Genomic DNA, 12,017 nt, shown 5'->3' with positions numbered 1-12,017 from the left:
TCTTTCTCTCTGTTTTGATATTTATAATTTGTCTTTGTCTTTCTACTACTTCTCTTTTCTTTCCTCCAATCCCTTTCTCTTTATGCCCCCTAGTGAGCATGCCTGCCAGTGAGAATGAATCTGTGAACACAGACAACGTCCCTGGAGGAGATGTGGAGGGGGAGACCTGCTGTACGCGGCTTGCGTAAGTACCTCACCCTTTGTCTCCTCTTAACTCTTCTTCAGCTCCTACTCCTAATCTCCCTCAGTCCTATGGATGCACGGTTATCCTACATTAGTAGTACAAGTCATGGCCATAGTAGACGTCTTCTATCCTGCATCTATCCTATAATAGTATTGCAACATAATCTATCCTGTATTCGTGTAACAGGGGTGCCAGGTTAGTATTTCCCAGTTACACATCTGTCCTGTGCTGATATTACAACGGCAGCCATACTGTTGCACAAGTCCACCATCTTGGCTCTATCCTGCATTAGTATTGCAGTGGTCACCGTAACCTATTCTCTTTGGATTGTATTGATGGAGAGCTGAACAGGCATATTGTAGGACTAAATATACACTGCTGAAATGAGTATAAAAGTCAATGCTGGATAAATTCTTGTGTCCCCTGATAAGTGGGAAAAAATATTAAAACCAGCTCCCCTTGGAGTCCAGTACAACTCTACACAAATATATCTTCCTGTCAAGTGCGTTATCTGTGAAGCACTTCCAAATGAGATAAAACCCCAAAAAATAGGACTTAAACACATCACACATTCTTGGATAATAGGCCAGGACTTGTTTGTGTGTCGCATTGGTGCACAGCCTTAAGGGCAACTTAATGGTCTACAGTGTGCACTACTATAATATGGTTGGTACCAGGACAACATGGTCATCTTTTAGGACCCCTCAAAGCCCTCACATGCTGTTTAAAAAAGGCTGAGACGTCTTATTACCACCACATCTCCCCCTGTAATAACTCAGCTTTTTTTTCCTCTTCTTTCTCTTCCACTTTTGTTCCCTCCCCGTCTCCCCTCTAACCTCCCTTTTGCCTCTTTTTACTGCTTTGTTTGCTCCCGAGATGTGTTCTTCCTCCCATCTGGGAGCTGACAAACGGCTGACTCACACTCCCTCTCCCCTCCGCTTTCATTTTCTCTACATTATTCAGACGAGTGCATCACTTTCTTTGTTAAACACAGGGCAACGGGGAGCCGTGACCCAGCCAAGCCCACTTCCTCTTCTGTTACTCCTAACACAGAGATATGCGCACACACACACACACAAATATGCATAATTGTACACACACCTAACAATCTCTTGCATTCATACATACAAATTCATTCATGTGGTTACACAGAACATTGCAGTTAATACATAGAATAGACTAGATTAGACTAGAATAGAATAGAATGTATTGCTTGGGCAGTACATTCTATTCTATTCTAATAAAATTGAAAATAAAAAAAAATCGGCAAAAAAATAATAATAGAATAGAATAGGAAAAGAAAGGATAGGATAACAACAAGGTACAACATAACATCAAAACAGGCATTTGCAAGGTAATTACAGGTATGACTTTAGAAAAACAATACAATGCAACATGATAGAAGAGAGACAGTATAACAGTAAAACACATCTAGATGGCACACTGTTGTTTTTTTGTCCCTTGCTGTCCATCTGTCACTCCGTCTTTGTTTTTGTTACTGTCCTTTTTCAGACAAAACAACAAAACATGATTAGGCATGTCAGGCTTTGCACAAAACTCGATTTACTTCAACGTCTAAGTAATTTATGGAATAGCATATCAACTACTACTACAATAAAAGACGAAAGGGCATTACTATATTTATTCGTGCAACAACTTATACCCTTAAATGTGACTAGATGTTATACAGCTCACTTCAGTCGTACTTCTGTGCCCGTCTTCTAGTTGGGGTGAAATGGCTTTGAAATAATTTTTCTTAATTGCATAACTCTCACAGATACTTCTGTTTAGCTTCCCACGGCAGGACAGCACAAGGGCGTCCTTCATAAAAAAGTCGAGAAGATGGCTAGCCTGGAGCCAGGCGTTGATTTAGTTTTGGTGGTGTCAGCGAGAACACACAGGCTGACTATCTGTGGATATCTGTGGCCCATTTTCTGGTTTGAGCAACTCATGACACGAAAACAGAATAAAGAGAGTTTGGGGTATGAAAAGTCATACAAACAGTAAAGCATGTGGACCCAAAAAAATCAGCCTCCTTGCTTATTAGAAATATTTCCATCCGGCTTTCAGATACATTTCAAGTGAATTATCAAATGTCACCAAAAAAAATCATGCAAATGAAGGTGCGTATCCATCACATCTGTTTAAAGGGAAAGTGAAGGTAAGATCTAAAACCAGCACAGCAGATTGTGATTAAATTCTTCCTGCAATTCATTTTTTAATTCAACAAATGCATTTCCATTGGAATTTATCACATTGCTTCTTATAGAATAAAGTTTTCTACTTCACGTGAGCGTAAAATATTTTGTGCCAATTTTAGGGATGTTTTATGCAAAACGAGAAAAAAATGTTGCATAAAAACACTTGGATGGAAGCGCGGTTATGGTCAACGGAAGACCTTGACTCAAGACATGATGATGACACACATTTGAATTCTCTGTTTTCTTACTTAAGAATTTCATTTGTTGCCTTCACAAACAGAGTTTAAAAAAAAGTCTGCATCTGCGTGGTCTTTGTGGGGACTACCAATTCTTCAAGGCCCTCCGAATATGAGTCATGACAATCCTTCTATGAAACGGCAACAAGTAAGGCTTGGGGCACTTCCTGGTATCGGCATGGTGATAATCGAACAGACAAGGGAGACTTGAAGTTCTTGTCAGTTCCTCGCATTCTTATGAAGACTAACCTGAGGCGAGGAACTACTTCCTCAATCCCATAATGCAGATGGACAAGCAGAGGAGAGGAGATGTGTCAGCTGTCAGCCTCCTTATCCACTCAGTCATTTTATTCTTTTATAAAGTAAGTTCCTGGGTCATTTCGTTCAGTCAGTCAGACAGACAGACGGCAAGACAGACAGACAGACAGTCAGTCACTTCAACTGCATCTCCAGACCATATCGATTAAAATAAATGCCCAGTGGTGCGCTAAGGGTACTGTTGTACAGCTCTTGTTCAAATTTTTCTCCCTTTTTCTCCCCAATTGTATCCGGCCAATTACCCCACTCTTCCGAGTCGTCTCAGTCGCTGCTGCACCCCCTCTGCCTATCCAGGGAGGGCTGCAGACTACCACATGCCTCCTCCGATTGAACATGTGGAGTCGCCAGCTGCTTCTTTTCACCTGACAGTGAGGAGTTTCGCCAGGGGGATGTAGCATGTGGGAGGATCACGCTATTCCCGCCAGTTTCCCCTCCCCCCTGAATAGGCACGTCGGCCAACCAGAGGAGGCGCTAGTGCAGCGACCAGGACACATACCCACATCCGGCTTCCCACTCGCGGACACGGCCAATTGTGTCTGTAGGGACACTCAACCAAGCCGGAGGTAACACGGGGATTCGAACTGGTGAGCCTCGTGTTGGTAGGCAATGGAATAGACCGTCACACTCCCCGGACGGCCCTCTTGTTCAAATTTAATAGATTAATAAGAAAATCAACGAAATTCTGCAATGAGGGGTGTCCGGGTAGCGTATTGGTCTATTCCGTTGCCTACCAACATGGGGATTGGTGGTTCGAATCTCCGTGTTACCTCCGCCTTGGTAACAGACACGATTGGCTGTGTCTGTGGGTGGGAAGCTGGATATAGGTATGTGTCCTGGTCGCTGCACTAGTACTTCCTCTGGTCGGTCGGGGCGCCTGTTCGGAGGGGATGGGAAACTTGGGGGAATAGCTTGATCCTCCCACGCGCTACGTCCCCCTGGTGAAACTCCTCACTGTCAGGTGAAAAGAAGCAGCTGGCAACTCCACGTGTCGAAGGAAGCATGTGGTAGTCTGCAGCCCTCCCTGGATAGGCAGAGGGGATGGAGCAATGACCGAGACGGCTCAGAAGAGTGGAGCAATTGGACGGGTACAACTGGGGGGAAAAGGGGGTGGGGGGGTCAAAAATAAATAAATAAGAAAATCGACTACATTCTGCAACGGAAAGTGCCTCAGAGACAGGGAAAGACAATACTTACTCAATGAGCAATTCACTTGCTGCTTTCAGCATTTCTGACTCCAAATAGGGCTGCGTTACCGTCACATATCGTTAAGTGTCAAATAGTGTGAATAACCTGACCACCCTCTCACACCTGTTTCAAAACAGTTTCCAGCTCAAATGACACAGGCCTCAAATTTAAAGCAAATTCATCAGTAATAGACCACACTAAAAAAGTAATAGACCACGCTAATATACCATACTAAAAAAACAAAACAAAAAACCCCCATCTTTTTATCGATTCAGATCTCTGTTTTGGGGACAATCCCATTCTGTTTTGTTCAGTTCGGTTCTCTGTTCTTTCCTTATCTCTTCTCTTGTTATCTTTGGTGAAAATCTTTCTTCTCTTTCTCCTTTCTGTTTTTCAAGACGTCTTCCATTTTCTCTTGTCTTCAGTTATCTATGTATGTACCTTTACTGTTACAGTTGTGAACAGTCAAAAGATTGTCCTCCAGAAATTTCTTTTTCTCTTTTCATCATCAAGATTGATCGGAAATGAATCGAAATTTACAGTGTTATCGCTTTTGACTGGTCACCACTGTATCCATGTTTGCAAGGGGTGATTTCTTTTTTCCCAAAGCAAAGGGGATGGAAACAATGTTTTCTTAACTTTGTACCTAAAACACATGTATGGGGGGGGTGTTTAAAATGACACACAAACCGTTTCCCCTGTGTGTATCCGGTGCTTATTGAGATTGCTGAGGTGCAGGCTAACACTGGATATACAGTACTGAACCAGAGACATTGAGCCTCATTCATCAATCGTTTGTATGTACGAATTTGTTCTTACACACCTATGGGATTTTTTTTTAGCTCTTAAGTTTGTCTGACAGGCAGAAGCAAAGCCTGATGGTCATTTGTAGTTCCTTCCGCCTAACATTGTCTACCTCTTGCAACAAGCAATCCCCCAGGCCTGCAGAGACATCAGTGTTAGCCAACTAGTGTCTAAATTCAGGGGTCACCCAGGTTCTACACTGGTCTGTAAGACAAACTTAAGGGCTAAAACGTTCCATGGGTGTGTAAGAACAAATTTGCACGTACGAACGATTGATGAATGAGGCCCAATGACCTGAGAATTTATTTGCTATGTGAATTCCTTTGACTTTTGCATACTAACAAGGGATTAAATGCTCCTTTATCCCCTTTAAATCACCCTTTTCATGTTGTGTACTTTGTGTGTGTGTGTATGTGTGTGTGTGTGTGTGTGCGTGCGTGTGCATGTGCGTGTGTGTGTATAATCCATTCTGTTTTCTGTGTTCCAGAAATAGGATCTCCAAATCCAAGTTCAGGTTAGTACATGTTGTTTACCATTTGTCTGTTGACTCATTTACAGTAACGTCTGTATTGATGGGGTATTTGTATGGCTGTGTGTGTGTTTGCACACGCAGTGCTCTTTAAAAAGACTGAGTTATTTTCAACACATCTCTGTGTTAAGCTCTTTGCAGGAACAATACAAGCTTGCGTTACTTTTGAACATGTTATATGTAGATATGTTTTTATATGAACACGTCTTTAACACAAACTGTTTTGAAAAGACACACAGCGTAGCAGCTCCAAACTAAATTCCCAGAGGTGTTAAAATTAACACAGCTTCTGAAGGACATGCGTGCGCTGTTTTTGTGTCATGTCTCATATAACCACAATACTGTGGTTGTTGTACTTTGTGCCATAACTGACTCGAATCGATTCACACCTTAACATAGGACTTAAACATGAATGTTAAAAGGACGGAAAGTGTAGTCGTAGGTGCACTCGGTTACAATCTTTGAATATAGTCAACTTGGCTGTCATAGATGTAAAAATCTAGAATCAGAATATTCTGATTCTGATACCAGATTTTTGTTCATTTCATTTAAACAAACATAAAGTTAGTTATGTCTTTGTGTCTTTTTCATGACACAAATAAAATTGGGATGTGCATCCGGGTGGCGTCTATTCCGTTGCCTACCAACACAGGGATCGCCAGTTTGAATCCCCGTCTTACCTCCGGTTTGGTCGGGCATCCGTATAAACACAATTGGCGATGTCTGCAGGTGGGAAGCCGGATGTGGATATGTGTCCTGGTCGCTGCACTAGCGCCTCTTCTGGTCGGTCGGGGCGCCTGTTCGGGGGGGAAACTGGGGGGAATGGCGTGATCCTCCCACGCGCTACGTCCCCCTGGTGAAACTCCTCACTGTCAGGTGAAAAGAAGCAGCTGGTGACTCCACATGTATTGGAGGAGGCTTTTGGTAGTCTGCAGCCAGGATGGCTCGGAAAAGTGGGGTAATTGGCCAGATACAATTGGGGAGAAAAAGGGGGGGGGGAAACAAAAACTGGGATGTTCGGCCATTTGGTTCCTTTGCAATGGTACCCATCAGCTTTCTTTTACCCATGCACTTTCCCAGTGCTCATGTCTATGGCAATATTACTAAACAGTCTATGGTGGCCATCTTAAGACTGTCGGACAAATGGTCATCCTAGAATCGGATCGAAGTTTGACTGCCTTTTTCACATTTGAGGTCATTCACGAAACAGGGCAAAGATCTGAAAGTGATGGATAACTCAGTCACCGCTGCTTTCTCCTTTATGATACAGGCAATCAAACCCCTGTCTGCAGCCAGTATACACAAAACAGACATGTATAGCCTCTGCACTGGGGCTGCACAATAACTCAACATTAACGCTTGTTATTTATTTTATTTTTTTAATTTATTTCTGATTTTTCCCTTTTTTCCTCCCAATTTAGTGGCCAATCAATCCCTATTTTAGTTCAAACACCCACCCTTGTACTGCATGCGTTCACCAACTGCGTCTCTCCAGCCGGCAGTCTCGAAGGAGACGCCTCGCCGCTTTCGTGACAAGGCGAATCCAGGCCGAATCACTGCTTTTCCGACACACAGAGACGCATTCATGTGACGAACACAAGCTGACTCCGTCCTCCTCCCGAAGACAGCGCTGCCGATTTTTGCTGCTTCAACGAGTCCGGCCATAGTCAGATCTGGCAAGACCGGGGCGCGAACCCCAGTCCCCAGTGGGCAACTGAATCGACGCAAAGCCAACGCTTAGACCGCTACACTACCGTGGACCCAATGCTTGTTATTTTTAAATAGTTTTGTTTTGAGATGGCATTTGGATGCTATCACTTCATGATAAACAATTTTGTTGTCTTAATTAATGATAAAAATAATCTTTTACCCAACGTTTCTCACAAAATGATGTCTGAAATATGTCATTATTTGAAAACCAATTTTGATTTGACATATTTAACATTACCAAACGATATGATGAACCTTAGTTGGATTCTTGAACATGGTATTTTTGCATTTGTAAGCAGATATCATGATCTATATCGGTAACGTGTAAAATTCACTAAGATTGATGTGATAATATTTTTCCACATCCCCCAGCGCTACTCTGCAACTTCTATTAGGCTGCTGACAGTTCATTTTTGATAAAAAAAAAATCTATCTAGAGGCGTCCGGGTGGTGCGGTGGTTTATTCCATTGCCTGCCAACACGGAGAGCGCTGGTTTGAATCCCCGTGTTACCTCTGGCTTGGTCGGGCGTCTCTCCAGACACAACTGGCCATGTCTGAAGCTGGATGTGGGTATGTGTCCATGTCGCTGCACTAGCGCCTCCTCTGGTCGGTCAGGGCGCCTGTACTGGGGCGGAACTGGGGGGAATAGCGTGATCCTCCCATGCGCTACGTCCCCCTGGCGAAACTCCTCACTGTCAGGTGAAAAGAAGCGGCTGGCGACTCCACATGTATCGGAGGAGGCATGTGGTAGTCTGCAGCCCTCCCCGGATCAGCAGAAGAGGTGGAGCAGAGACCGGGATGGCTCGGAAGAGCGGGATATTTGGCCAAGTACAATTGGGAAGAAAAGGGGGGAAATCCAAAAGAAAAAAAAATATCCAAACAAAAATGAGCTATCCTGTAAGTTAATATCCGTTCACCCCTTTACCCTAAGCTTGATGAATGTAAGGCATCCATCAGCAGGTTTTAAGTGCATAATCCTTCATTTTTACTTTTCACTTATGAAGGTGAATCACTGTTGGGACGAAATTCTTTACAAGTTTAGCAAATCTTGACATTTTGCAGTGCCAAAACTAGGCAGAGGTACTTTATGTGTGCTTAGCATGAAATTTACAGGTCTGTGTGACCAAATTGCACCACTGTGTTAGTGAGTTGGATAGAAAGTTTGTCCTGAGGAGGAAAACCTGGTTCGCCTCCCTTCATACTTGATATTTTGTGTTTTGGAGGTGTCCACATAACGTGTGACTTATGAAAATAACACCATTATCCAATCGATTAGAAATGGGAGACATCCAGAAATGAGATAACTCTTCTTCTACAAAGCTGAATGGACATTGTCATTAAGAAGTGGATGTGAGCTGTAAAGTGGCCAATTACCGGAAGACATGGCTGTTAACCTTGTCGGTGCAGCATGAAGGAAAAAAAAAGTTAACAGCTTTTATAGAGCACATCATAAAAACAATGTTCATTTCAATTACCCCAAAAAAGAAACGCCATTCCTCGCACCCTCAAACGAAACCCGGAATGAATATTCCTCAAAGTCTAAAACAAAATGTGCCTTTTTTTTCTCATTTCCAATCATTTTGTAACAGTAGTTTTCCTTTCTTTTTTCCAAACGGGGAATATTTCATGCTAGAACAAAGCCGCTTTCATTGACACTGCCTTGGTGTGGCATTGCTTTGAGGATGACTACCTCTGCTCCACAGCGCTCCTCTCAGACAGACAGACAGACAGTGGCTGGACGGTGATGTCATCACTGTTTCGTGGACACGTTAATTAACTCTTTCTTCTTGTCTCCACCTCTGTTTTGTCTTCTCACCCTGTCCTCCACTCCTTTTATTATCTCTTTTCTGTGTTTGTATGATTTTTTCCCGTTCTTTTCTTCCGCCTCCTCTCCCCTTTGCCTCTTTTTTCCTCCCCTGTTACGCCTCTGTTTTCTCTCTCTCACCTGTCTCCCCGAACACCTATTGATCTTGCGCTCTCGCTTTCCTTCTCTCTTTCCTCGTTCACTCCTTTTCTTTTTGCGTCCGGCTGTCTCTGCCTTTCTCACTCCTTTCTACAATTTCCTTTTTCAACATCATCTTCTCCCGTTTTCCTCCGCCTTTTCCTACCTCCCTCCCTCTCTCTCTCCCTCTTTCTCTCTCTCTTTCTTTCTTTCTCTCTCTCTTCCAACAGTCGCTACTCTCGAAGGTGGAACAGGCTGTGTCGGAGGAAGTGTCGGGCAGCAGTCAAATCCCAGGTTTTCTACTGGCTCGTCATCTTCCTGGTTTTCCTGAACACTCTGACCATTGCCTCTGAGCACCACAAGCAGCCTCACTGGTTGACTGATGTACAAGGTACGTAAGCTCACCAATACATGCATATACCACAGACTGCACACACCAATTGACCCTCCAAACCTCTACAAACACATAAATTCATACATCAAACACACATCATGGATGTTTTTCACACAACACATGTGCATACATAACCTCATGTGACCTTCTGTTTTTGCCCTTCCTGCCATCCATCCCTACAGACATAGCGAACAAGGTGTTGCTGGCTCTCTTTACTGGGGAAATGCTATTGAAGATGTACAGTCTGGGCCTACAGGTAGGAGGTGTCAAGCAATGCCAGATTTAGCTCACTGTTGAGCTTTCAGCACGTTAACATGTAAAAACCTCACTAGCTCCATCAACCAAGAAAAAATACTTAGTCTGTAATATGATTCACAGACTGTTTCCTTCAAAACAGATAGCGTTGGGTTTGTCCAACATAAAAATTGATTTATCGTGAATTCGTAAAGGTCATTCATGAATTGTAAAGTGTGTTTTTGTGAATTTTAAATCGTGCCGAATTTTAGCTGGATTGGGGAAATGGACGTTTCCTTCCCTGTCCTCTTCTGGCTGATTTAACTCCTCTTGTCTTCCCCCATCAGGCGTACTTTGTGTCGCTCTTCAATCGCTTTGACAGCTTTGTGGTGTGCGGAGGAATCTTGGAGACCATTTTGGTGGAGACGAAGATCATGTCTCCACTGGGAATCTCGGTGCTGCGCTGTGTGCGCTTGCTGCGAATCTTCAAAATAACCAGGTGTGTGTGTGTGTGTGTGTGTGTGTGTGTGCCTTTACCAGTGTCTGCATCCACACGCATCATCTACATACAGGGGTGGATATCTTTCTATTCTGCCCTTCTCATGTCTTTTGGCCCGTCCATTCTTCCATCTTTCCATCCTTATTTGTTCTCCCCCTAATGTCTTCCCCCCCTTCCCTCCCTCTATTCCTTCTAATCCTTCTATTCATTCCATTCTTTCTTCCCTCCATCCTTCCTTCCTTCCTCTGCTCCCCTGTTCTATTCTTTCTTCCCTCCTTTTATCTACTTCAGCTGTTCTTTCTATTCTTACCCTGTGACAGCAGAAAGAAACCATTAATCAGCAGAACACGCACACACATGCTGACACAGATACGTATAAACTCTCACACCATCACAATTCCCCCCCATCGTACCTCTACACAAACACACTCATGCACAAAGACAAACACACACAAATACACTCATTAGCACTCATAAGCGCTCTCTGCCTCATAAGTCCGTTTCACCCCCCCCCCCCAAACACACACACACAAGTCACCAACTGCACAGCAGACCTTGGCACTGCTGTGTACGACTGCACTGGCAAATGAAAGTCAGAAGAAAGTATTGCGTTATTAAAATTCCTCGGGATATGCCCCTTGGGCCATCAAAGTCAACAGAACGTCAGTAGAAAATGTTGTGTACCAGAGAACACAAACATTTGGTTTGTGTTATTTGTTATACAGGGTTACCTCGTACTTAAAGTAACACATTGCAGCACGCCTTGCAAGTGACAGACAGGAGATGGCATGCAAATCTCCAGGATTTATTTACGAAAGTATGGAAAAGGGCTGCTGAGATGAAAAAAAGTGATATCTTACAGTTTCCTGATCTTCTCTCTGTCCTGTCCTCCTTCTGTGCAGAAAAATAAGGATCTCCACCCCTCTGGCTGATGAACAACAAAAGTCCTCTCATATGAAAAAGGATTATAAGAAACATATAGTTCGTTCTTTCAGACGTCATTACCAAATTCAAATAAGAACCAGACTTTCGCAACATTCCTTATATGAAGTATCATATATTCATTATACTCATATTGGTTCCATGCCTTCACTGTGGCCAGTCATGATACAAGGCTCATATATATATGTGTGTGTGTGTGTGTGCGCGCGCGTATATAAATAAATAAATTATATATATATATATTATATATATCAAATCCTGTCAGATTTTTGTATTCCTTTTTCATAGGGGCTGTCCTTGACAATCCCTGCAGATGTTCGAGGCAATATATCAGCCCTACAACTAAACTCACAGCCAGCAGGCGTTGGGTCACACATGCACCAGCTGCTCTGCTTTCCCCCCATTTTAACCATGGAGGCCCATGGTTGTGATATATTGTACACCCTATCACCAAATCTTTAAGCCAATTTACTATATAATGGCATGTCCAACCTAAGATCAGGTTCTTACTTCATGAGGTTAACTAATTTCTTTGTAAAAGAAACGACAACAGAAATATAATGTGTTATGAGACGTTCAAGAGACAAGGGAAGACTGAGTCAAAGTAATGCAGTTAATGAAAAGATTAGAATTTGTACTTTAACGTTGTATTCTTATTGAACAGTTAACAACTCTTTTTCAGTCAGGCCAACTTCAGCATGGTTGTGTGTGTGTGTGTGTGTATGTAATCATGTACCTAAATGTGTGATGAGTGAGTGCTATCGTGGGAATATGCATTACATAGTTGTGTGCTTGAATTCTCTCCCGTCCCATGTGTACTTTGTTTATGAGTGTGTGT

General features: G+C 43.1%; 1 protein-coding gene across 1 annotated transcript in view; it reads left to right on the top strand.

Moving 5' to 3' along the window:
- The window catches only part of cacna1c (calcium channel, voltage-dependent, L type, alpha 1C subunit), a 286,273-nt gene that overhangs the window by 221,134 nt on the left and 53,122 nt on the right, over positions 1 to 12,017 (top strand). Inside the window, exons 11-15 of the mRNA XM_056276035.1 lie at positions 94 to 184; positions 5,416 to 5,442; positions 9,341 to 9,501; positions 9,687 to 9,760; positions 10,086 to 10,237. Coding sequence (XP_056132010.1) covers positions 94 to 184; positions 5,416 to 5,442; positions 9,341 to 9,501; positions 9,687 to 9,760; positions 10,086 to 10,237 — 505 coding nt within the window. The remainder of the gene's footprint in view (positions 1 to 93; positions 185 to 5,415; positions 5,443 to 9,340; positions 9,502 to 9,686; positions 9,761 to 10,085; positions 10,238 to 12,017) is intronic.

The sequence above is a fragment of the Lampris incognitus genome, chromosome 3 (genome assembly GCF_029633865.1).
Source record: "Lampris incognitus isolate fLamInc1 chromosome 3, fLamInc1.hap2, whole genome shotgun sequence".
NCBI lineage: Eukaryota > Metazoa > Chordata > Actinopteri > Lampriformes > Lampridae > Lampris > Lampris incognitus.
The sequence above is the reverse complement of the archived record's forward strand: the minus strand, read 5'-3'. Positions and strand labels throughout refer to the sequence as shown.